Source organism: Ambystoma mexicanum, chromosome 10 (assembly GCF_040938575.1).
Source record: "Ambystoma mexicanum isolate Mex_15411 chromosome 10, UKY_AmexF1_1, whole genome shotgun sequence".
Taxonomy (NCBI): domain Eukaryota; kingdom Metazoa; phylum Chordata; class Amphibia; order Caudata; family Ambystomatidae; genus Ambystoma; species Ambystoma mexicanum.
Genome location: NC_090932.1, coordinates 1,300,410,646 through 1,300,438,168, shown reverse-complemented (window position 1 = coordinate 1,300,438,168; position 27,523 = coordinate 1,300,410,646). Strand labels below are relative to the sequence as shown.

The 27,523-nt window shown below is 44.8% G+C and overlaps 1 protein-coding gene across 1 annotated transcript in view; it reads left to right on the top strand.

Moving 5' to 3' along the window:
* SF3A1 (splicing factor 3a subunit 1) overlaps window positions 1-27,523 on the top strand; it is a 429,521-nt gene that overhangs the window by 72,384 nt on the left and 329,614 nt on the right. Inside the window, exons 5-6 of the mRNA XM_069619306.1 lie at window positions 9,884-9,958; window positions 16,030-16,180. Coding sequence (XP_069475407.1) covers window positions 9,884-9,958; window positions 16,030-16,180 — 226 coding nt within the window. The remainder of the gene's footprint in view (window positions 1-9,883; window positions 9,959-16,029; window positions 16,181-27,523) is intronic.

Genomic DNA, 27,523 nt, shown 5'->3' with positions numbered 1-27,523 from the left:
TCCTCCAAGCAATCAGGGAGACCAGAGAGATTCAGGGCATCCCTTTCGGGGGAGAGCAGCAGAAGGTCGCGGCTTTCGCGGACGATATGTTGATGTTGACCGCACCAAGGGAATCGCTTAGAGCGAGTGTGACCTTGTTGGAGGCTTTTGGGGAGGCATCAGGTTTGAAGATTAACACCAACAAGTCAGAAGTGCTGAATCTGACATTAAGGGCTGAGGAACGGGACAGGTTAAAGGAGGGTTTGCAGTTTATGTGGAGCCAGGGAGGGATCAGATACCTGGGGGTGAAAATCACGGCAGCTTTAACAGGGTGGTATGCGTCTAACTCGCCCCCCCCCCCTGCTCCTCAAAGCGGTAAAAAAGGACTTCCAAAAGTGGAGAGAGCTCCAGGTGTCTTGGGTGGGGCGGATTGCCGTGGTGAAGATGGTCACGTTGCCAAGGCTCCTTTTATCTTTTCAGGCTGTCCCACTGCCTATCCCGTCAACCTTCTTTAAAGAGTTAGATTCGCTCACCAAAGGGTTCATCTGGGAAGGGAAAAGGGCTAGGGTGGCCTTTAGACTCCTGACGGCGGCCAAGGGTGAGGGGGGCTGGCGCTGCCGAATTTTCTGCGATATTATGAGGCTGCACAACTTCATGTCATGAGGGAATGGCCGTTGGGCGACGAGGGGTTGACAGATAAACTGTGGGTGAGGATGGACAGGCGGTGGCGCATCGCAACCTAGCAGAAATTCTATGGCTTCCCTAATCGCTCAGGCCCCGGCATCTCTACGAGAGCGCTATTACTAAGCTTATGGCGTATACCTGGGATAAACTGACGGGCTCGGGGGGGGGGGGGCATAACTACATTTCCATCTCCCTTCACTCCTATCTTTGGTAATGGGGTCTTCACACCGGGATTGGAGAAAGGGGCATTTATTCAGTGGCAGGAAGGTGGTTGCAGGAAACCGGCGGATATGTTCAGGGAGGGGAAATTGTTGTCTTTTCAAGACTGTAAGATGGGATTCGTCATCCATGAAAGCGAGAGATTGAGGTATGCACAAATTCGGCATTGGGTTATGCATCCAGGGGTTAAAAAGGCAGCCACCCGAGACCCAACGCTATTTGAGAGGTTTCTCCTCACTAATGATGGATCGAAAGGCCTAATCTCTAACATTTTACAAGATTTTGAGCAGTGTGAATGCGGGCACCCAGTGGCCCTTTATGCAGGAATGGGAATGGGAACGGGTATTGGGGAAAGAGATTGACAGATCAGATTGGGAGAGTCTATGGAGAAAGGTCCCTAAATTGGCCAAGGCGTCTAAATTACAACAAACTAAGATATTGTATGGGTGGCATTATACCCCCGCTTGGCTTCATAGGATGTACCCCGCGGTTTCTGAGAAATGTTGGAGGGGATGTGGCCTGGTAGGCACAGCGGAGCATATTTGGTGGTCATGCCCAAAGATTGCACCATTTTGGGGGGGGAGATACGGAAAGCACAAGATCTGGTCTTTGGCCTGGGGGATGATGGAACACTGGTGCACATCCTCTTGGGCATCCGGACAAAAGAGGTGGCGGGTGAACCTAGAGGGATGGAGAAAGCAAAGGTGATACTGACGTTGGCAGCTATGATGTTAATAGCACAGAGGTGGAGGAGCGTTGAGGTCCCTGTGTGCCAAGACTGGCTCCGGAAGATGTGGGAAATAGTGGCTGTGGAATGGGCGACTTATACCATTTTCAACAAACTACAGAACTTTGCGGCGGACTGGGGCGAAATTTTGGAATTTCGTAAAGATGTCTTTAGTGTGATATGGTGCCCGCAGCGCCTGAGACTGTTGGACCTACAATGATCATGATATGTTTATCCAGTGGAATGGTGATTTGGGAAGCGGAGGCTCGTTGTCTGGGGGCCGGGAGGTGCGAGGGGATGGAAGGCAGGGGCAAATGGTTCTTGCTTTTCTGTTTCACTTGTTGCAAAATTTAATAGTTTTCCAAAAAAAAAAAGGGGGGGGGGGGGTTCGAATGCCCAAATGTTTTGTAAAAGGCCAGAGTATATCGTCCTGGCCAGGGGCTGACCCGGCTTTGAGTTTAGATAATGCCTGCTGAATCCCTGTGTTACTGATTGGTGCATTGAGTAATTCGGTTTCTTCTGGATTAACTACTTTCAATTGTTGGGTAGGAATTGGTGTAGTAACACTGTGTGAGACTGCACAACACGTATCTGCTTGGTATTAACCAACCCACCTTTTGGTATAGGTCTGTACTACACACGTTGGTAGTGTGACTGAGCAGCAGACCTATTTTAAGAGGGGTAAATGTAGCAATGAAGTTCGTAGATACAAGTAACAGTTTCAGTTATAAATATTTATTTACATCAATTTTTAAATAAGCATTTGATAAAAGGGCAATTTAGGTAACACGTTAACTATATATTCTAAAATACATTTCAAGATCAGCACAAGTTAGTGGATACTCTTTAGATACGCTTCTTAAACACTTCTTCTTGCACACTTCTACGCCCTAAGGTGACTTCATTCACAAGGACAGTAATGGCTTTTAGAGATCAAACTGAATACACTTTGCAGATTCTGATGTTGCAGAAAGGAAAGGTTTAAGGAAGGAAAAAGGTTAAATAGGTTCTCAGTATAGGTGAGGACACTAAAATCTTCCAATGAGATCTAGACAAACCTTTCCCAGCAATAACCGTCTAAAACAAGTTACCACCTATGAGGGACATAAATATCAAAGTGAATGGACTCGAAGAGTCTGGAGGGAGCCAAGGCAGCCAAAGTCAATTGGAGCAGTCTATGGAGCTGAGGCATTTCTTAGATAAAAAGTCTTGCACAAAGTTCTAGAGTTTGTAGAAATCACTTGTAGGGTCACAAGCTGTGAAGCCTATGAAAAGCAGAGTTGAAATCAACTCTAAAGGTGAGTTAATGCAAGTCCCAACTAAGAAGAGCACAGCTAAAAAGACAGTAAAGTAAGTACCCCAAGTCTAAACAGTACCTCTGGTTACAAGACGAGTTGTCCAGTTGGAGTTCTGTCATGTTGCAGCAGTGCAGACCCTGGGTTCCTGAGCCTCAGTCGTGGGGACAAGAGGGAGGACGTCTTGAGGGCTCCTGCGGCAGCAATTTGGAGGTTGTCTGCAGCTGCAGGCTCTTTTTGGTTCAGCAGCACTTCGCGGTTTCAGCGTTCTGTAAGCAGCACCGTCACGGATCTCGGATACCGGTTGGGCATCCTTCACTCCTTGGGTCCTGCACTCTGGTGAGGGGACTCGAGCTCTGGGCGTCCTGCTTCTGGAGGGTCCGTGGGAGACTCCTGGGGCTTCTGGCTGGATTTCAGACGTTGCACTAGACTACAGATTTCTCGACTCGCCCACCCCTTTCCTCCCCCCCCCCCCCGACACCTCTCACACGGTTCTTGCAGCAGCGAAGAAGTACAGCCTATCTGGGATGATGGTCCAGTAGAGTTTGTCTCGGGATTAGTTGGTGCCACTAAATCAAGGGAAGAAGTCGTCCCTTCCAGAGCTTCTCTGTCAAATTGAAAAAAGGTTTCAACACAGCAGTAGGGCTTCACCGGGCAATTCAAAGGTCCAGGAGGATGGAGCAAGCTTCGTTCATGGCTTCTTTGTCTGGTGTTTCTCCCAGTGGTCGACTCTGCCTCTAGTCCCAAAACCCTTGCCTTTTAAGCAGGTTTCTCCCATTTATGCACAGCCTAGGCTGTCAATCACACAGCAGGGGTGGCTGTCGTAAAAGGACAGCTAGCCAGCCAATCGGGACTGGTTGCATTCATGCACTCCTAGAGACTAATTACACGGGAGGTTCGGGAACCTGCCTTTCCAGACACACTGGAGCCAGAGGTGGGCTTCAGGACTGAAGCCGGCCAAAGGCAAAACTAACAAAGGGCTCAAACCTGGCTCAACGCACAGAGTAAAACCCAAGAAAGATCTCACAAACAGAGTGTTGAAAAAAGAAGACTGGGATCATTTGGACAGAAATGGTGCATTGAGCGTATTTGGGGGTGATGAGTCCTTTTGCATTCAGCGAGGCACAATTGTTTTGCTTGCCCCATCTCTGGGCCAATTTTTGCTTCTGAACCCTACGGGCGTCAAAAGTATGCCATTCCATGTTGAGCTGTTGGTTAATGTTGTACATTTTATCTTCGCAAGTTGCCCATTCCAGAAATTAAGCCTGATTAAGGACGGTTTTATTGCATGTTGCCCATCCTTTGTACCCCCTTTAACTCCCCATTTAAACCATTAAAGAAAAAATTCAACAATAACATGGATATAAGAACAAAGAAAGGCGCCCTATAGAAAAACGAAGGCCGCTTTTTGGTGTATCCTTGCCGTCCCGGGAGCATTAATACCTTAGTTAGTTGCGTTGTGTGTGTGGGCTTTTCCATAAGTCGATCTCTAGATCCTAACTGGGAGAGTCTTATGCGTTGGTTTTAATAAAAATGGTTTCATCCTTAATTGCGGTTTTAAGCGTGAGCGGATCGCTGTTCAGTCTTGCGATGTTGGAGCTAAGATTCTTACCTAGGATATTTCCTTCCTCTGCCCCATCTGGGTAGGTGCTTGACTCTTTGGATCTGTGGGACCTCTGTTTTCGCCCAAAGATGGACTTCCGTCTTCTCCCTGGAGCCTTTGCAAGAACCCTGCTGCTTCCTCGCCGCTCGTGATTCTATAATCTTCTCCTCTGCTTTGAAATTCAATGAAGATGGAAAACCCCAACGATATGTAATGCCTTAGTCTCTTAGCCATGTTGTCAGTTGAGCGCAATCTCTCCTTTTGTTGAATGATTAAGGATAGGTCTTGGTAGATCTGTATGTTAGATCATTCAAATCCGATTGTCTCTTGGCTCCCCGCTTTGTCAACAATGGCCGCTTTTTGTTCATAGTGATGGCATTTTGCAATTACTGATCTTGAGCCGTTAGGTGGGCCTCCTCCCCTGGGAATCCTGTCAAACTCTCATGCTATGGTAGGCGGTACCTCGAAGAGGGATTCAACAAGCTTCTTGACCTGCTTTTCCAATGATTGTGGGGATCTCCCCAGGAGTCTCTTTTAACCCAATTATGCTTATGTTTGTGCATCTGTCTCGGTTTTGAAGATCGTTGATCTGCGATGCAAGATCCGCCTCCCTCTGATCTAGGTTCAGGAAGCGGCTTTCGACTTTCATTTCTTCGACGGCAGAGGATTACTGGTAATGTTTAACTGCCGCAATCCTGTCTTCCAGAATGCTGACTCTTGTTTGGACTGTCTATTGATGCAGAGATGCTGGGCTTCATAGCTCTAATTTCATCAAGGAGTAATCGAACATCTGCCTTCGAGGCATCTTGGTCCCTGCCTGGTATTGCTGCTTTGGTTGGTTGGGGTATCTTCTCCATGTTGCTGGTAATGATGAAACGCCTGCACGGTGAATTTCGTGTTGGGGTCCAGTAGTCTCTTTTCCGAGGGGGTGACTGAGTTGGGTTGACACCAGCAGTCAATGGGCTGTTGGTCGAGGGAAGCAGCACCTTTTTTATATGGCTTTGTGATGGTTAGTGATCAGTAGTATGGCTCCTGTTCTGGCTCACTTTTCATTTAGATGGTTGACTGGGTTTCCTCCTATGTCCTATCCCAGTGGGGTATTGGACCAGTGCTGCTGTGAGTCAAGATTGTATGTAGTAACCCTGTGGGAGACTACACCAGCCTTGTCCTCTTGGCAATAGGTAAACCAACCTTTTGGTATAGGTCTGTACTACACAAGTTGGTAGAGTGACTGAGAAGCCAGACTTATCTCAAGAGGGGTCAGTGTGAGCTGTAGGGTTGTAACCTAGAGATTCACAGTGACGGGTATTCAAATAACACTTATACTCAGTTATTGTGCTGTAGTTATTGCTAAATACCCCGATCCTGGAAGCTGATGACAAGTCGACCATTGGAACCAAATTCATAGAGGAAGAAGATGAAGAAAAGACGGCTGTGGCGATGTCCAGCGACTGGAGAGCCTGCTATGTAACCAGAGCCTGATGTAACCTTTCCGTCAAAACGACCTGGTGGTCCCGTAAGCGACTACTCCGACCCGGAGGCTGATGAGATCCACTAGTCTTGAGAAGGCATGCAAAATGAGCCATCCCTCGACGTCCTGTGACCTTACTGGGCTCCAAAATGCCAATACCCAGAGACCTCGAGCCTGTGTGCGGTGCATGGTCTTCCGTCCCCTCACCAGAATGCAGCACCAAGAGAGCGAAGATAATCTGACTAGCGATATTTGCTCTTAATCAGGTACCTGTAAACGGGTGCCAAATCCACAGAGCTGCGAGAAGCTGTAAATCCTTTTTTGGAAGCCTCCCCCGTTGAAGACTGCCACCAGTTTTCCTTCAGGGTTCATTCTTCAGACCAAGAACCTGATCCTGTGCTGCTGCATCCTGAAGGCATCCACTCAGGAGCTCTACTTTTCTGCTGAGGTACTGTGTTGGCTTGGGTAATATTTACCTTAAGTCTTGTGTGAATCCTGTGAAGCTGAGTGGGTGATTTGAGTGTTTGGGAGTTTTCCCATACCATTCTACCCTACCATACCATTCGCTCGGGTATAATGCTGGAATGCATATAGGGAGCCACCTGTGAAGTCCCTGAATTTCACTAACTCTGAAGCTAATACTCACTTGTTGAAGAAGATATCCTCTGGAACTCTGACTTTCCTCTACCTGAACCCTATACTGACCTGCCTACAGCAGGTTCCTGGACCACTAGGGTCCCCGTTCTGCCTATGAGAAATCCTGCTATAGACTAGGGAATGACGTTGATAGGCTTCTGTTTGTAAATTGTAACAAGTGTAAAAGTGCGTACTTGTAAATGAGTTAGTGTTGTAACTGTATCTCTGCCATAGAATAAGTTACAAATTGTCTAAAAGTTAATGCATACCTTTTGTTGCTCTTTTAAAAGTATAGATGTTATTTTACTAGCTTTGAATTGTGGTTCCCACTTCTAAAAAGAGTTGGCAGTGTTTTATCATCTCTAAAGTGAATGCGTGTAAACGCTGCACAATAGGAGTTACCTACCTTGATTAGGTGTGTGCTCTTCTAAATGTTTATCGGTTTTGCTTTCCCTGATCTGCTTTAGTGTAATTTGTGTCTGAGTTGTTTGTAGCCCCTCTTAAAAGTATATGAGGTTGCTTACCTTGAAATGCATTCTTTCCTAATGTGTATCATTGGGTTATGCTTTCCCTGAACTGTTTTAGAGCAGTCCTAAAATAGTAATAAAGTTCCTAATTATCTTGGAACTGCATAATACACTGCTGAAATGAATATTGGGTTACTTACTGACCTTGAATAGCTTCTGCTCTTCTTAAACTGTAATATTGCTGAGTTAATTCAAATAGGTTCTCCTACTTGCCTGACTGAAATCACTCGGTGTGTGGTTAGAGTACATGGTAAATTACTCGCCTGTTGGGTTTTGCTTTCCCTGAATTGCTCCTGGCACTTCTAAAATAGTTTCACTAGGTTTGTACCCCCTCTGAACTGTGTTGTAAAAAGTAACATTGTTGTGTAGCTGTAGCCATTCCTGATAGAAGAAAGTTATACATGTTGCAAGATGGACTTGTAATAGTGTTGGCCTAATTAAGTGTGTCTAAACTGAATAACACTGTATATTGGGACCAATAGGGTCTACTACCCTTGAATTACTTATTGTATTCTAAAAGTATACCTAACCCGGTTTTACTCACCAAGAATAGATTAAGGCCGTTCTGAATGTGTTATAGGTTTGACTCACCTTGACTGCTTATTGAAATCTAAATAAGGTTTTACTTTGATTTTTATACCATAGGTATTGAGTTGTTTTTTATATTGTCCCTTTTTATAGTACTTACTTCCCGAAGTGTTTCAGTGTTTCTTTTGACCATACATACATTAGGAATTCTTTGTACCAAGCTACAGCCTACTCTCCCTCCTAAGGTAAGCCTTGCAACTCTATGCTAAAAAATGTTATTTTGTGGTACAGCCTTATACTAAGAGTGACGTTTCTGTACTGCCTCAGATATGGTTTTCTGAAGCCCTTAGTTTTTCGAAGTGTATGTAGAGGCAAGCTCTGTCCTAAATAGGCTTGATACATTGTGTCTAATTTTACTGGATCTTTGGCTGTCCCTCTGGATCTGGTTGCTAACTGATTCAACCCCTTCAATCACTCTCTTTTGCACTATATATGTGTCAAACATTTTCCCTTTCAAGTGTATGCGTCCTATAATGCATTGGAGGTTGTGCCGAACAATTATTTTTAACCAATGTACTGACATGGTGATTCCTGGACAAGTGTATGTATTTACCTGTCCGTTTAGGGGTCCCTTTTCTCCCACCCCTTAGCATTGTGTGGAAAGTTCCCCGCCAGGTATACCTTAGGAATTTAAAGGATCTACCTTGAGGCCCTTTGTTTTGTTCCACTCTAAAAGTACTTATTTGAACTAGATATTTAATGTGCAGCTCTATAAAAGGGTATATTTTCAGTATACATGTGTAGTGTCATTTCTTTGGTCATCTATTGGGACAATCTGTACATACCCAGCGGCCTTCTGTCCTCCCATGAGTGAAACCAAGACTGCAGTCATTTATACCCCATAATGATTTTGTGGTTGGGACCTAGTGCACCACCCCTCACCAGGGTGCTGTGGAAAAATCTCCTTAACACCTTTATTAACTGCTAGGACACATCCCTGAAGCAACTAGAAGGACATGCCCAAGGAAGACAAAGTATTTGCTCGTGCACTCTGCCAAACCCTGGTCACAAAATGGCTGCAGCACTTTGCATTCTTCCAAAAGAATAGAATACAAAAAGCTGTCATCAGCCAGTGAGTTACAGGGTTTCCTGACCCGGTACTCTGGGCACATTAGACAGAGGAACATCCCTTCTGCAGATGGAGGTTGCCCCAACAATGGGCCACAGGGGAAGCAATGTGGAAAAAGTCTTGCATTTAGTGCTTCTTTCTTCTGTTCAGTCTGTGTGGTGTGGTGTTATGGAATGGCGTGCACTGCAGAAGGGCCGCCATGTGATTCTTCAATATATTGGAGAAACACTCTTTATATGTGTGGATTTGTTGTTTGGATATTGGGTGGTACTTTAGCGGCACCTATAAGGTGAAACTATTGCATTGGAGTGCAGCTAGTATGGAGATGTCATATGATGAACACAAAGCTTGCAGTTGCTTATTTGCTTACCCATTGACTGCCCATGTCCATGCTAATTCCTATGGTTATTCTTACCCAATTCCTTCCCCAGCCCTCCTAAAATACATCCTGGGATCCTTGAGACTGCTTCTTTTAGCCGTAACATCAAACTGTGCTTGAAGTTCCTGTGAGTGGTATTTCAAAGCAGTCTTCTGAGAGTTAATGGCTTAATTAGAGCTGTAAATATCCTACTGGTGTCATAATAATGTCTTACCCAAGTGTGCCTTCAGCCACTTGATTAATGAGCAGTAGGCCTGTGCTTCACTGAAGTCCTGTTAAAAAAACAGCATTGTTAAAAAAAAAAATAATTGGCAAAGATAACACTTTGGCTTGTGTATAGATCTTTATAGGTAATTTACCAGGCACTGCTATTATATGCTCCATTACCTGCATTATCTTGCAGCTGCTACCATTCATAGCCATTTGGCACCAGTTCAGCAGTACCAGACAAATACCTTTGTCATGCCTACACAAGAGCTAAAACTGTTGGGATTACCAATGCTTGTTATCCTACTGGTAGGTAACTGAGTAAGGAGAACTCTAAATCTTGCTTTGGCATTGGATTCTTTAAATTGGAGTTTAATTGGCGTGTCAGTACTTGATGATGAAATTAGCTACAGCTGCGTTAAATTGTTTGAGATTTGGGTTGACGTCAAGGTGGCTTCTGAAGAATTTTGGCTCATTTGTGATTTGTTTCCTCTTTCAGATACTGATCCCACCGAAAGGGTTAATTGCTAAACTGAAAAAGGAGGCAGAGAGCCCAAAAGATGTTTTGGAACAGGTATGTGGCCTTTTTTTTTCTACAGCGAGCAAGCCATTTTTTTGAAGGGTTGCATAATGGGTATTCCTCAACAAGAATTCATATGAATTTAATTAATCTGTATGACAAAAGTTAGCGTGTAAATGTTGAAACCTTATGTTAAAAATACACCTGAAAGTAGAGTGCAGCAGTGATAGTCTGGGGCTGTTCATGTTTCTAACTGGTTCCTGTATTAATTTCAGTAAAATAGGCATGCAACCGGCTATTTCATAATAGGACCGTTCCTTGCGCGCTTTTGTTGATACCATTTAAAATACACTTTTTTTATAAGACATTTTTTATTTGTTTCCTTAACAAAACATAAAAGTAAAAAAGAACAGTAACCTCGTCATTGCTTAACGTAGCAGCACGGACATATAGACATTGTGTGGTATAAAATCCCTGGGCACCCCATGGAAGTCCGACAAATACATCATTACAACCCTATCTAGCACTACCACCCTCCGCCCAACCCCCCATTATCTTCCCTACCAGTCTCCGCCCATTTACCTCATACCTTCCAGACCTTTTGCAGGGCATCCCCTAGCATTGTATACTCTTCTTTCCAAGGCCATACACCTGTTCATTTCGGCTATCCAACTGGCCACCCGGGAGCGATCTGAAGAACCCCTATGCGATGCAATGACTCTCTTGACCAGTACTAGGGCCACATTGCGGGCCTGATGGGGACATCCACCTTCAACACATCAGACAATCTGTATATACATTTCCCCCACAGTATCTGGATCGAGGGTCACTCCCAAAGGATGTGATAGAACGAGCTCCCGTGCCCCCCACATCGTAAGCAACAATCAGCCCAACCCCACCTACAGTTTGACCCGTGAATAATACACACAATGTGCTATCTTATACTGTATAAGGCGGAGCCTAGCGGACATACAAATCTCTCTTGGGGACAATAGCACCTCCACCTATTCCTCGGGTTCTATGGGGCCTATATCCTTTTCCCACCTGCCTCTGAGGCTGGACAATTGCAGGGCACCAAAAACCAACAGCACTTGGTACAATGTTAACCAACACTAAATGGGATGGGGAGGAGCGCTTCCACATATGTCGCGGTATGTACAGCGGGTCTGGGACGAGGCGCATACAAACATTGGTTGGAGGGGGAGACCGACCCTAAACCAGTCTTTATGGGCCAATGCGCTCCTCCCGGAACTCATTAAAATGGACCACTTTCGGCATTGGCAGAGTCAGGGAATTTTGAATTTGGCTGATGTGATTCCGGGAGGCGGTCTCCTTCCGTTCGAGACTTTGCTGGAAAAATATGCCCTGGGTAGAGGGGAGAACTTTAGATGCATGCAATTGTCAAATGCAGTCGGGCACAATTCACGGTTTGAGTGGAATCCCGAAGGTGTTCCCCATTAGAGGGCAACCTACTTACAGCACATATGCCGGTAAAATAGCTCTGCGGGTTGATTGCTCTCTGCTGTTGCGATCTGTGCGATCTGTAGGTTCGAATCCCGGCAAGGCTAACTCAGCCTTTCATCCTTCCGAGGTCGATAAATGAGTACCAACTTCGGTTGGGACGATGAATGTATGTAAATATGTTCTCTGTAAAGTGCTTTGGCTTAAGGCGCTATATAAATCAGTATATCGAGGGAAAAATCACTTCCAGAGCTGCAGAACCCCAATACCAGGCGACCTGCTGCCTATTTCGAGTGCATCATTGGGGGAAAAGCCGAATCCGTCCAAGTCTTCGCTGAGCCCTCAAGGACACTGCAGAGACACAATCCAACTCGTCCAGACCCCCTCATCAGAGTGTGGGACTGCAGGAAGTATTTTTATAATGTTTGTTTCATGGAAAAAACGAATAAAGAAATGCAAATAAAAAGGTGGCCTCATGAAATCTGGCCAGATACTAGAAATCCATCTTAAGCGCATTTGGCTCTATGGACATATTAGGTGCATTATCCTGGCTAAAAAGACCGAGAGCGATAATGCAGCCACAAAAAGGATAAACATGAGTGCCACCAGTCGGTTTACAGGATTCCTGAAAATAACCAAAGTATTACTTGGACAAAGAAAATGAGTCAAGATTGCTTTAGCTGCAAAGGTAAAAACTCATTTCATAAAAAAGGAGCAGGCTACTCCTGCATTGTACACATGGATTACCCAATGCACCCAAAACAACATTGTAAAAGGGACTCCAGGCAGCCTTGGCTGCACACCACATAGGGTGGGGGTGCTGGCATGGGAAACCATGGATGTTGGAACAAAGGGGAGTAGTCTACCCACACTGGTATCCCAAGAGGTTCTAATTTTCCCAAAACAAATATAATTGCAGGGGAGAAGTGAGACGTCTTACCCTCTGGGTCACTGAACCATATAGTCCAGGATTAGTGCTGGGAGGCTCAAAGAAGAGTGGGAATGATTTCTAATCTCCTGCACGTGTGCTGTCTGTGTCCCCCCTCCCTCTGCCTCCCTTAGGCACTCTGTTGCTCCACTGGCCCCTCAGCCCTTTGTTGCCCCCCCCTCCCCAAGCCTTTTATTGTCCTGCTCCCCCAGGACTCCCTGGTCCCTTTGTTGCGGGGCTTCCCAGACTTCTCCTCCCACCCCCGGTCCATTTGTTGCCGGGCACCCGTACCTCCCACCCCATCCGACCCATTTATTGCCGGGGTAAGCCCCCCCCCCATGAGCCACCGGTCCCTTTGTTGCCCCCCTACCCCTGGTCCTAGCTACCCAGTCCCTTTGCTGCCCCCGTCCCTTTGATGTCTGGCTGCCCCCGTCCCACCCAATGGTCTTTGTTGCCCGGCTGCCCACTTACCTCCTCCCATGGTCGCTTTGCAGCCCAGCTGCTCCCCTTGTTGCCTGGCTGTCCACCCTGCCCCGGTCCCTTTGTTGCCCGGTCCCTTTGTTGCCCTGCCTGACCCCAAGCTCCCCCCACCCCCTTCCGGTCACTTTGATGTTTGGCTGCAAACCACCATCCCCCAGTCCATTTGGTATCTAGCCCCAAGCTCCCCACCCCCAGCCCTGGTCCCTTCGTTATGTTCTGTTATTTGTTATGTGCAACCAAAGTGGCCCGAAGGCATACGGGCGCAGGTCATTAGAGGAAATTTCAAGCAGATAGTTTAAGAGGCTAATTATCTAAAGAGGTGTGTCTTGAGTTTATTTTAAAATTCTCCAATTGAGCCCCAGTTTTTTATATTGGATGGTAAGGCGTTCCATATAGCGGGGGCGCTAGACCAGAACGCACACTTTCTCACAAGTTCTAAGGAGGTTTTAGGAACTTCAATGTTTCGATCTCAGTTTGAATGGGGTGATCGTTTTATTTACTTGGGTTTTAGCCTTTTAGTTATGTAGAAAGGTGCATCACCGGACAGAGCCTTAAATGTGATGGTTAGGAGTCTAAAAATCACCCTCTGCTCTATGGGCAGCCAATGCAGTTTTCTTATCTCTGAAACATGGGCATATTTTCTAAGACCCATAAGTGCTCTTATTGTTCTGGACTACCTGGAGTTTGTTCAATTAAGTTTTGTTTATACCAATAAGTAAAGAGTTACAATAATCCAGTTTAACAGATATAATGGCTCTCGCGATAGTTTCACATCCTACTTGTGCCAGGAGTCGAATATCGTATGCCGACGAGGAAATTGTTATTTACATGGGCTGACATACTTGGCGATTGCTCAAATGTAACTCCAGGGATTTTTATTTTCTCCCTAACTTGGATGACATGGTTATCGATACTAAAAGTTCGATGTCTGATGTCTATTTATCCAACCTTCGTTTCGAACCAAACAGCATCATCTCTGTTTTCCCTGGATTCAGGGCCATGCCGTTCGCGTCCATCCATTTGCGGATGAAATCATATATTTCTACTACGGTCGCTATGTCCTGGTCATAGTTTCCGGGTAAAGTAATAAGACACTGTGAATCATCAGCGTAATTCGAAAAGCATATGTTCCTATTTTCCAGATCATCAAAGAAGGGGACTGTAAACAGATTATTTAAAATAGGTGACCGGGCTCCCCCCTGAGGTATACCATAATTCATGCTAACTGGGTCTGCTTGTGGCTTGTGCTTGTTTACTACAGACTCTGATAGTTCTTGAGCCTAGGAAGGATAGCATCCAGTTCTTAGCATTGGAACTTAAATTGGCTCTTTCCTCCAATCTGTTCACAAGAAGTTGGTGGTCCACCAAATCGAAAGCCACTGAGAGGTCTAAGGACATCAGGAGCATTGTGGAACCTTCATTGATTTTAGTCATATTAGATTTTAGTTGCAGCATGGCTGACTCTGTACTGTAACCTGGTCTGGCTGAACTACCGTGTGATAAAAATGAGACAAAATGTATAAAGAGGATACCTGCTGGCTTAGGCTTTGACAATACCAGGCATCAAGAGCATATAAAGGGTTAATCAGGCTGTCAGAAGTAAATGAGTGTGACAAACCACTGAACCAATCGGAGAATAGCTTATGTCAACAAACGATTGTCTTGTTTATTTTGTACTGTGTTGCCAGGAGATAGAGCCGGAGGAATGACAGTTACGAGTGGGCTTATTAAATGAGGAAGATTAAGAGTTACGCCGTTGCGTTAAGTTATAAGTGATTTCTACGAGCGATCGTTTAAAATCGCTACTCAGTTTGATGGTCTGTGGGGAACGTCTCCTACGGCGGACCGAAATCAAGGTCTCATACGAGTGAGAGGAGTCCCGCTGAACGTAAAAGTAAACACTATTACGAACGTCGGGAAGAACAGCTGATTCACGCTGCACAGACGTCCGAATCGTCTTGGAGAGGTAACACGATGCCAGCATAACTGTCCACTGCCCAGAAGTTGGATTTCGACGGGCGGAGTTTGTCCCGGCAGCTACGACGAAGCAAACTGTTAGAAAGGGGAGGAGACGGGGAAGCTGTCTCTGAAGGAACAGCTGATCACGGGTCCCGAGTGCCGAGGCAGTACAAAGCAAAGCTCCGGCTAGTGAATAACAGCTTCAAAGAAAGTGAAGGTACGCGTGTGTGTGAGAGAGTGAAGAGGATCTGAAAGGATAGACAAAAAGGGCATGGCAAAACATAGTGAGTCAACTACGAGTAGTAACAAAACAATGGCACGGTTAAATGAGGATGTTTATGGACAATGTCTGAGTGAATAAGAAGGATCAGAAAGACAAGTAACGCCTCAGGGAACCGAAGAGGGTTCTGTTAAAGTAAATTCGCAACAAAACAACCTTGTTCTTACTAGAGGAAATTGACAACCGAATATCCATAAAGACAGTGAGAAATAAGAGAGGCGAAGACTGCATAAATATATTATTTTCAGAGGGAACAAGAAGAGTGAAAAGACTGTAAGATTTCTGAAATGAGAAAGGAACAGTTTAGAAATAATAGAAAGAACGGACACTTGAACTCGAATTGATTAGTTTCAAGGAGTACAACCTCAAAATATTGTACAGTATTGATGAAACAGACTTAAACAAAGATTTAACTGAAAAGACCTTCTTTGAGTTGATTGAGGATCTCCGTCACACCAAGAACCATCTTCAAGAGTCAACATGTATCCTTTTTACTGAAAAGAAAGTTAAATTGTTAATAAAAGTTGTTTCGGAAACAAGTTAACACCTACTTTTAGTCTCTATGTATTTATTTTTTGAATCTACCGATAGTGAGTATCACAACCCCTTCTCCCCCCCCTTTTTTGTTTTCCCCATTCAATGTTCCTTTTGTTTCCCAGCTGGACCCCCAGGTCCCTTTGTTGTCCAGCCGCCAAACACACCTGCCCCCTCTCCCTCATTTCCCATCCCCCCCGGTCCCTTTGTTGCCCGGCCCCACTGCCCCCACCCCGTGTTGCCCGGCCTCTCCCTGTTCATGAGTACATTTGTATCCAAGAGTTGGTCTGGTTTTGTAACAGTTTTTGTCTTGCTTGGGAATGATGGAAAACATTTTATTTTTTCCTCCCTCTTTTGCTTGGTAAAGAGGGCTTCCTGGGTTTCTCGCTGCTTTTCTCCCACTGTCAATATTGGTTTTGACCCTTATTCTGGTCTCACAAGCGGGCATTCTCGCGCTGATCGAATATACTGTGTTTCTCTTAGGTGCGTTATAGGGTCGAGTGGGCGAAGTTTCAAGAGCGGGAACGGAAAAAAGAGGAGGAGGAAAAGGAGAAGGAGCGAGTTTCATATGCTCAGATTGATTGGCATGACTTTGTGGTGGTGGAGACTGTGGATTATCAACCCAATGAACAAGGTAAGAAAACAATCCACTACAGATGATTATACCTCTATTAGATCGGAACCTAGGGGAAATGAAGGAGGTGGTTCTGAATACTGAGGGAGTATCCAAAGAACAAGTGTACAAAAGTAAGCTCTAACTTGGATATTACAGCATTTTATGTTTGGTAAAGTAGAAAATGAGACCAATCCAGACTTCCACGAGGATGCGTTTGGGCAGACTGCTATGGTGAAGGTGGTTTTGGGCTGGATCTACTTTTTGTGGAATAACCCTTTGGGCACTGTCCCTCTTAATATCCCCCACAGAGACTGCCCAGAGTGCAAAGTATTTAATGGTTCCTTATTTACATAATGACCTATTTCCGTGACTGGAGCCAAAATGGGACCACATTTCTTTTTTAGACGTTTTATACACACACTTCCTAAGAGCTCTAAAGGGGTTAATTGATGATGGGGCTATTTACCACCTAAAGACACCTCCCATGTCTCTTGTTTTGCTTTCAAATGTATTCCTTCAATAACTGCCCATCTCTTGGTCAAAGTCCATCAATATTTACATTAGAAGAGCTGTCGAAATTCAAAACCTCTTTTGCGCATCCCCTTGTTTCGGTTAAGCTCCAAGGGAGGGTGACAATTAGCAGTTCAAACTGCTTTCATCTGCAAATGTCTCCAATGTTTGGGACACAATTGAAAACTTACTTCACTTAGGTGGTTCACTATCTACAGCACCTAGATTCACCTGATTATTAGTGCGCTCCACAAGTGTGCACATTCAATCAATCTCTTCTAGGCCAGGACAATGAGACTCGCATACAGGAGTCGGTACATAGTGTTACTTGTATGATTTTCTCTAAATGTTGATGTACATCCTATCTAGAAGTTCACATATTTTGTGTGCCGTAAACCTCTTCGCCTTGTGAGTGTGTGTAAGGGACTGCGTCAGTGTTTCAGACTTTACAATCCTAGATTCAGACTCATTTGAGCCCCTGTTCTAAGAGTAGTCTTTTGGTTTGCAGGCAGGTTCTTCTGTGAAGGGCAATATTTCTCGGCTTTTTGGCTGGTTGATCACTCACTTTGCAATGGAGGAAGGTGGACAGTTGAGATTGCCGCATTTTCTGCTGAAGCAAAACTTAGTTTAAGACACGCCCATATACGAATAAACACACCGGGTTGCAACCCATTTTTTAAAAATCAAAATTATCGGACAAATTGAACACATGTACTTGTTTCTGTGACCTGTGTGGTTGGAGGTTGCATGGCTCAGATATTTACTTGTTGCTATCAGTTTCCAGCGACGAGATTAGATTTTTAATTGGTTCACTGTGAGTTTGTGCCAATGAATTTAGCTAGGAACTGGTCACTGATGTCAGTACCTAGCTCCTGGCCCCATCTTGCATACAGTCGTTAGTGCCGAATTTAATTTTGGGGGGTTTTGCAGTCTACTATTTTTCCCTTTTCTTGTCTTTATTTTTGGGGCATTTAATGTATTTTGTGGTCAAATGAACTTGGGCTGAAGTTCCTCTGTCACTACAGCTTTTATTTTTTTTAATCGAGCTTTAATTTTCAGTTTTACATTTTCGAAACCATAACCTCAATGAATCCGACACACATCTTAAACTAATCATAAAACATAAGATGCTCAAGTGTACATAATAAAATAAATTATCCAAATAACCCCTACAAAATCAGGATTTTTGACCTGTGTGTCGGGGAAGGAAGGACCAGCACATGCGCTTCCAAAAGCCATCTGCCTGTGTCAACAGATGGTAGTCTTCTCCAACTCATCAAAGGTGTCCACCACGTTGTCAGTTTTGTGACTGCTCTTTTAACTCGAGGAGAAATTTCTAAGGCCTGGAATACATCTGTTCCCCAAAACGTGTGAGCGTCTCGATCAGGTTTGGAATGGTGGTCTTGATCTCTTTCAGAAATACCAGTCACCTCGTCCGTGTATAGTGGCAGTTGTTAGGGAGAATTCTCATTTCTGTGCTAATACCCTTCAACCTTAGCGACCCCCAACTCTTTTGCTGGACTTCCGGACTTTTTAATTTTAACCCTGGAATGAGTGAGACCTCTTTCTCACTCCCTCATGTGTTTTGACCCGATTTGGATTATGTGCTTCCTCTGTTTTTGGAGTCTGACAAACTAGATATGCATCTACTTTTTGTATGGTGACACACAGAAATCCCTTACGATTTCTCATAAGGTTTAAATACCTTTTTTTTTGTGAAGTACTGTTCCCAATAATATTTAAGTGAAAATTACCCTACCTTACCGTTTTCTCTTTGTAGGTCCAGCACACCCCATCTTATGTGGAGTCTTGGGGTGGAGGTTACCTAGTAGGCCCTTATCCTACATTCTCATGTAACATTTTTTATGTTACCCACCCTACTTTAAATGGCTGGTAGCAGTGGTTTAATTTTCCTACCATTTGTTTTTTTTTTCTACCGCAGGCTGAATCCTCGGCTGCAGTACAGCACCCATGGCGGACCATTTCGTCAAACTGGCCCCGGTTTTCTTTTTTCACCATTTTCTGTTTGTGAGGTCTTTCTTGGGTTTTACTCTGTGCTTTGAGCCAGGTTTGAGCCCTTTGTGCGTTTTGCCTTTGGCGGGCTTTAGCCCTGAAGCCCACCTCTGGCTCCAGTGTGTCTGGAAAGGATGTGAAGGAGGTTCCCGAAACGTCCCTGTCCTTTGTCTCTAGGAGTGCCTGAAAGCAACCAGTCCTGATTGGCTGACTGTCCATTCAGGACAGCCACCTTGTGTAATTGACTGCCTAGGCTGTGCATGAATGGGAGAAGCCTGCTTGAAAGCCGACCACTAGGAGAAATACCCAATGAAGAAACCGTGAACGAAGCTTGCTGCATCCTCCTGGACCTTTGCATTGCCTGGTAAAGCCCTGCTGCTGTGCTGAAACGCCTTTTTCAATTTGACAGAGAAGCTCCGGAAGGGACGACGTCTTCCCTTGGGTTAGTGGGACCAACTAACCCGGAGACTAACTCCACTGGACCATTTTCCCTGATTGGCTGTATTACTTCACTGCTGCAAGAACCGAGTGGCAGAGGTCGCGAAATCCGTAGTCTAGTGCAACGTCTGAAATCTGGAGATTATGGCCGGGACCCTCCAGAAGCAGGACGAGCAAAGCTCGACTACCTTCACCAGAGTGCAGGACCTAAGGAGTGTTGAGGAAGCCCAACCGGTATGCGAGATCTGCAATGGTGCTATTTACTAAGCGCTAAAACTGCAAAGTGGTGCTGAACCGAAAAGAGCCTGTAGCTGCCGACCTCCAAACTACCGCCACAAGAGCCCTCCAGACATCCTCTCTTGTCCCCACGCCTGAGGCTCAGGAACACGAGGTCTGCACCGCTGTAACAAGACAGAATCCAGCTGGACCACTCTTCTTCAAACCAGAGGTACTGTTTTGGCTTGGGGTACTTGCCACATTGTCTTTTATCTGTGCTTTTCTGTTTTGGGAATTGCAGTGACTTACCTTTTTAGAGTTGATTCCAACTCTTTTCACAGGCTTAACAGCTTGTGAACCTAGAAGTTATTTTCTACAAACTCTCTAACTTTGTGCAAGACTTTGATTCTAAGAAGTGCCTCAGCTCCATATACTGTGTTCCGAATGACTTTGGCTGTCCTGGCTCCGTGCAGACTCTTCTAGCCCATTGACTTTGATATTGTTTTTCCCTCATAGGTGGTAACCTGTTTTAGACTGTTACTGCTTGGAAAGGCTTGTCTAGATTTCCTTGGAAGAATTAAGTGTCCTCACATATACTGAGAACCTGCTTAACCTTTTCCTTCCTCAAACCTTTCCTTTCTGCAACCTCAGAATCTGCAAAGTAACTAGTGCGATAAATAAATGCCATTACTGTCTTTGTGAATGAAGTCACCTTAGGGTGTAGGAATTGTGTAAGAAGCATATCCAAAGAGTATCCACTAACTTGTTCAGAATCTGAAAAGTAATTTTAAAGTATATTTACATTGTTGTATGAATTACCTTTTTAAAGAATCATTATTTAAAACTGGATGTTAAATGGATAATTTATTTATAACCTACACCTTCAGCGTGTGTTACTTGGACACTTGTATTTATGAATTTCATTGCTACAGCACACAATTACCCCTCTTGAGATAGGCCTGGCTGCTCAGTCACACTACGAACTTGTGGAGTATAGACCTATACCAAAAGGTGGGTTACCGAATACCAAGCAGTTACGTGTTGTGCAGTCTCACAAAGTGTGACTGCATCAATTCTTATCTAACACCAGTTCATGATTCGTTTTAATGGACTTTGTTAGGGAGCAGTTTATGCCAAATCCAGACCCCCCTTTTTTCTGGACTAAGGGACATTTTTCTTGCTCTCCTGAATGAGGGAATCCTTGCCCCTCATTCATCTCTTTCGCACTGACCAAGGGAACCCTGTTTTTACTTTGTGGAGCTTTGCTTTCCTCCATACCATTTTAAGGCATCTATGTTTCACTTTTGCAGCACACAGCACCTTTTGTGCAGTGTTGCTGGGAGCCCTGTGGGTTCTCCCTTTTTATATTCCTTTATTTTCCTTAAGACCTACTACTCTCAAGGATAGTGGGATACTTTTAATCCTACTCGGCTTTTCCTTGACAGGTCATCACACACCACCCTGTGTGGAGTGCTGAGGGGCTACCTTGTTTCCCCTTCTCTGCTCCTGTAACAGTAACAACCCTACAGTTTTGGCTGGTGGCAGTGGACATGTTCTGCCGACTTTTGTGCTATATTTGCTAGGAGGCTGTCTTCACAGCTTGCGGCTATGAACAGGAGGGTCACCTTTGTTCCAAGAAGGTAGCTCCTTTATTTTATTTTCGCCATTTCTTGTGCGGTTTTCCTTTCTTGGTACTTTTTACCATTCTGGGTCGGGGAGGGCCTGATGCGAGTTTTGGCTTTGGTGGGAACCCTTTGTGTAGCCAGCTGAGGCTCCATTGTGTCTGCAAGGACAGTAAGCCTGGGAGGATCCTAAAACTCTATCCTTTCTCTTCTGGTCTACCTGAAAGGAAACCGTTCCCACTGGGCAGTGGTGTGGGATGGCTGTCCTGATTGGAAACCACCCACACCTTGCTGTAAACTGCAGGGAGAGTTTGCAGAGGACGAGTGTGAAATCCTAATAAAAGGTGAGGTTCCTGAGGCAGAAGGCAAATCAACCTCTGTAACAGAAGTTCAGAAGAAGACGACCAGAGATGCCTGCAGCCCTTTCCAGCAACCGCAAAGAGACTGCGGCTGTCCTGACCCTGTTTGACAGAGAAGCTCCAAAGAGGACCACTCCTTCCCTTTGGCTGGTGGGACCAACTAGCCATATGACGACCTGCAAAATGAGCAATCTCTGAACGTGCTGTGAACTTCCTGGGCTGCAAACCACCAATACCAGGGGACCTTGGAACATATTGCAGAGCATAGTCTTCCAGTGAACAAATCCTCTCAGAACTTTGGTGAGCTCCAGTTGGACCTCCAGAGACAATATCCACCTTCTCAAATTCCCCTCACCAGAGTGCAGGACTGAAGAATCGTGGCGGATTCATCTTTGGTACCTTTGAAAAGGCGCCAAAACTGCAGACCAACGTGGGAGCATGAAGAATCCCTTGACGAGTACTTTTCTCTCGACTGCTGCAGCGACATCCGTTCCAGAGTCCCTCCTTTTCGTCACCATGATCAAGGAACAGGAGATTGGGTCTGCTGCTGCACCGTGAAAGAATCCAGCCTCATCTTCTTCACTCACTCCTCAGGTACTGTGGGACTCTGGATAGTACTACCTCAAGCAACATTTTTCGCTTTTGCGTTGCTGGAGTGCTGATTCCGATGTTTGGGTGTTCACCCATACCGTTCGCCGAGGACGAATACGTGTGCACCTATAGGTAGCCGTTCCCAAGGTCCCTGAAACCTTTGTGACCCTCAAAAGCATCCTACTTATTTGTAACTGAAAAATTATGTGGGACTTTGCCTTTTCTGCTGCTGCGCCTTATCTGCTGTCCCTCCATTCTGACTAGGAGAACTCCTACTTAGATAGTGATGGACTTTGTTAGGACAGTTTTTCTGAAGTCCAACTTGGGGCTTAGTAAAACCATTCAACTGAGGCAGTACAAGACTCCACTCCTAGTATGAGGCTGTATTACCTGAGTTCAGGGTAGAGCAGACAAACTTATTTTAGGAGTGAGAGAGGGCTGTAGAATCAGTACAAATGAAATTGTAATACAAATGGTCCAAAGAAACACTGAACACTATGCATGTAAAAATACAGGATTTATTTAAATACAGCTAGGCCTAGGTAAATCTAGTGGTAAATAAGTACGATCACACATTTATATGTAATCACAATGATAAAAACACAACGCTATACGAGAAGGCACACAGTTCAAAGTATAAACCTCATTTGGAACACCTAACAGTAGTTCTAGGGAAGCCAAAACCTTTTCATACACATTCAGTATAGGACACACCTACTGTTGGGGAGTAAAAACCAATGGTTACTTTCACATTTACATTCAGTAATGCCAGGGCAGTAGACCCTACCAGTTGTACAATGACTCTCAGTAACAAATCACATAATCAGTCAACTGGATAGTATCCGTTTGGTGAATAGTGGAACACTTATTCCAGGTACAGTAAAAACCTATATCTACTTTTGTGATAAAACAGTTATTCTAGGTGAGTAAAACCTAAGGATGTAATATTCAATTACAGGTGCAACACAGATTGAGATAAGCAGTAACTCTTTACTTATTTTTGGATGGCACACAGCTAATTAAAGGTAAGTAAAATGAAATCCAGGTTAGATCTTTCCCAGCTATGCAAGTACCTTGGAAAGCACAGCCCAATGTTACAATTTACTGAATGACTCTGTTATTCTAGGTAGGCAACAACCTAATAGACTTATTCTGGACAGGCTAACAGCAAGTCAGGGGAAGAAAGGCCCAGTTCGGGGACACTCCTTCAATTACCCTAACGGGAATAATCTGGTGAAACCAATACATTACTTTTGGAAAGAGGCACAACCTAATCATAGGTGGGTAATATACCTTCACATCTCCTTTCTATTAGAATGGCAAAACGGTTTCTAAGGAAAGAAAGATGTTCACCATATTTTTAAGAATAGTGCATCACACATCCAAGGTTAAGTAAGAACTTTTACAACTGTTCTCTCTTAGAATTACAGTTACCAAGCAACTCTTTTAAAAGTAAGTAACTTGTAAACACTTATTTTCTTTTCTAAGCAAAATTCCAATCCCTTAAAAGTCTTTCCCTTATTCTGGGAGCATAGGTGTCCTTAGTGGCAGAAGGGGGGGTCAATAGGATCTAGTGTCCAACAGGCAGTGTCAGGATAGATTCTTCAGTAGCAAAGGTTAGAGTTCTTAGGAAGACTGGGCAAACGGGTGAGTATATTACTTTAGAGTTAGAAAATGGTCCAGGGGCTTTACAGAAGACACCGTAGCAGGATTCTAGCAGTGGGACTGGGTGCACTGGATGAGAGGCCTCCCCATCACATTAAACACCCCACAGCTACACAGAAATCCTAAGAGACTTCAGGTAAGTACATACCCAAGCCAACACAGTACCTCAGCATTGAAGATTGTGCAGCAGGACTACTTCAGGATCTGCAGCCAAATAGCCAGTCAGTGGATTCCTTGTTGTGGTGTCTGAAAACAAGACCTCAGAAGGAACTTTGCAGCAGGGATCAATGGAGAAGTCTCGGTTTTCCTTGCGGCTGCGGGTTTGGCGCCTTGTCGAGGAGCACAGAAGAAGACAGAGAATTGCAGTTGTATTCTCGTTGTTACCAAGGTTCAGCACTCTGTTGAGGGCACTTTTCGGACTCTATTTGTGTCTCTGGAGAGCCACCAGGATGCCCACGAAGTTTCTGCGGCATTTGGAATTCGGAAGGCTGTGCACTGCACGATGGCTCGAGGGGATTGGGGTATTGGAGCAACACAAGGTCGCAGCAACGCGTGGGATGGCTCAAAATGCAGGTCTCCTTGAGTCTAGTGGGTCTCACCAGGTTCTGGGTCATGGTCGGGAGTCCCCAGGTCGATTGGAAGGAAGAGCTACAGCAGTCTTCCTTTACACAGCACACTCTCTGGTCGCTGAAAAACGTCTGAGCCGCTTTTCCTTCATCTCGGTTCCAGTGGTCGACTTTTCTTCAGCCTCCAGGTTCGCAGTATTTAACAAGAAGTACAGCACAACTTCTGCATTCTCTGCCTGCATTTTACAGCAAGCGGCAGTCTGGTTGTCCAATCGGGACAGCCAGCCCCCCCACTGGGATTTGTTCCCGTTCGGGCAAGGTGGAAGACAAAGGGCTGTACAGTTTTGCAATCTCCCTCGCTTCCTGCCTTCACAGACAGACTGGAACCTGGGCGGGGAGTCCAGGGGAATGCCGCCAAAGAATAAAATCCAGCGAAGAAATTTCCCACCCTGGATGTCGGCGGAAGGAACAAGAACAGACAAAGACTAAAATGACGAAAAAAGAAGACTGGGACCATTTTGGTAAAATGAGCACCCTTCGGTACCTTTACTGCAGCTGTAAACACAGCCCATGGTAAAGGTGCACCAAATGAATACAAGGCATCACTGCCACCACCCATTGAAGGTAAGCTTGTCCTTGTAATAGAATTGTTACCATTTTAATGTGAAACCTCTAGGTATTTAAGCGCCTTATAAATAAGATATCATATCAAAGGGGATACATTGTATCTGCCCAGAACTCCACATAACGTGGGGTTTGCTGGCTTCACAGAATAAAATGCAAAAAGGATCCAAAGAGCCTGTCTACACTTGGGAACTGTAGTTCTCAAGGTTAGCCAGAGAAAGTTTAAAAAGGGAAGCCCCTAGGGCAACCCAGGGTTTCGGACAAAATGTCAGAATAAAAATTACTGACCCCACCAAATGACCTAAAACACACACCACGAAAAGTTCTAACTACCAAAAGTTCTAACTTTTCATGGTATGTGTTTAGGTGTTTCGTTGGGGTCAGTATGGGGTTGGGTGGGATGGGGCGAGTCTCCCCCACCCCCTCCCAGAAGAAAAATAATGCCAGGTGGTTCGAGGGTGTCCCCCGCAACATCCCACTCGTTATACTATACAGTATAGTGAGTGGGGGGTTGCGGGGAAACCCCTGCAGCTGCCCAAAAAAAGACCCTCCGGCGCTGGTTCCCGATCACGGAAGTGAAAGGGAACCAGCGCTGCAGGGACACAGCGTGAAGGAAGGAAAGGTAAGTAGGATGGTGGGGGTATGTTGGCGGTGTGTTGAGTGGGGGTGTATGTATGGTTTTCTATTGGATGTTCATATGGGAAATCTACGAACATTTGTAGTGCGTACAATTCCCATGCGAACGTTTCCGTTGCAGATTTTTCCGTGACGGAAATATCACGCATATCCCAACCCAGCCACAACGGGCACTTATTGCCAAAAAGGTGTTAAAGAGGATAACTTTAAAAAGACACCATGGGGAGTCTAAAAAATGATACCCATGAAAAGAGTAAAATATTCTGTGAGTGTGAAAAAAGGTTACCACCCACAGAGGTATTAAGGAAAAATATCCCATTAGTAAAACAAAACGTTCTAGGGTTGACCCAGGTCAGGAAGATTTACCATTTCTATGAAAATCTTACCTAACAAACTGCTAAAGCCTTTAAGCCATTGAAGAGTATTATAAGTCTTTGAAAGTACTGAACTGCTATTGCTAGTGCTGAATAACCCTTTTAATTCCTACAGTAGAAAATTCTCTGAGTTGCTATAAGTGATTTTACTTACCATTGAACTGTTCATGATCTGTGTAATATTCTATTAGCGTACTCGCCTGAAGTATTGCTTATGTTTTCTACTTTGTTGATTAGTTTGAATAGTATTTACCTGAATAACTTAACCTTGTGTATATAAAATAAATATCTATTTTACTATAGCAAGTGTGTAAGAGTTTCTCTGGGCCTATGTATTGACTGAGATCATTATACTTGCCTACAGCTCGCATCTCCCTCCTAAGATCAGCCCTGCTGCTCTACCATTCTACCAACCCTTTGGGTAGTACAGACCTATACTAAGAGTTGTGGCCTGTATACCAAGGGATAGTTTTATAAAGTCTAAACCCACAGGGGGACTTCATGAAAACTCCCATAACAGTCCTTTACTTCCTTCTTTTACTGAAGTCTGTTGATGCACTGTTTTAGATTGATTGTGATATTTATCATGGAGCATGATTATGGGAAGATTATTAAACCTGAGTGTTCTACATAGTGTATAACATGTTTTTAAAATGTTTTGCATTGTTAATCTTTCATGAATTCAACTCTGCATCGTTTTGCTGCTGTAACTCTTTAAGGCTATCTGCCGAATTAAGAATTTTTGACTGACTTAATACCGTCTGAGCGAATGAATTGATCCAGGGGCTCCATGACGAAATCTATGGAAGCTTTCCAGCTAGCAGTATGATGTCTTGTCAGCACGATGATTCAGCGCAAATGGGCATGGGAAGGGAGTGCAAACCCCATTGCATCTAATGCGAGCTAGTTTATGGACAGGCTGCAAATGGGATGGATAGTCCACCGTGATATGCGTTGGGTAAGATTTTCATAGTAATGATGTATCTTCCTGACCTGGGTCAACCCCAGAACCTTTTGCTTTTACTGGTGGATTATTTTTCCTTGTACCTCTACCTTTTACTCTCTTTATGGGTCTCATTGTCCTCTTTGACAACTTTTTGGCAATCGGTGCCTGTTGTTGCCGGGTTGCTCTAGGTGTTCCCTTTTTAATTTTCTCTGGCTAACCTTGTGAGAACTACAGTTCCCAAGGGTAGAAATGATCTTTGGATCCCTTTTACCTTTTATTAGGTGAGACCAGTACCCCCCACTTTCTGGAGTGCTGGGGAGATACTGAGTATCCCCTTTCTCATTTTAAATGTTACATTTATGTTACAAGGACAAACTTAACTTTAATGTCTGGGGGCAGTGAACCTTTTTATTAATTCAGTGCACCTTTACTGTGGGCTGTTTGCACAGCCCAGTAAAGGCACCTATGGGTGCTCATTTTACCAAAATGGCCCCGTCCTCTTTTTCGCCCTTTTAGTGTACCTTGTCCTTTCTTGTTCCTTCCCCTGGCCTTTAGAGCAGGAAATTCCTGTGGACTCTCCGCAAAGGCTCCGGAGTGTCTGTGAAGGCAGGAAGCGAGGGAGGAGTCCAAAACTACACAGCCCTTGTCTTCCAGCCTGACTGCGAGAATCCAGTTCAAACTGGAAGGCTTGCTGTCCTGAAATGATTGGCAACCCCCCAAGTTTGAATATTGCATGGATGTTTGGCTGGGTTCCGGCATAACAGCCCAATCCTGGAAGCTGAAGAGGTAGTCGACCACTGG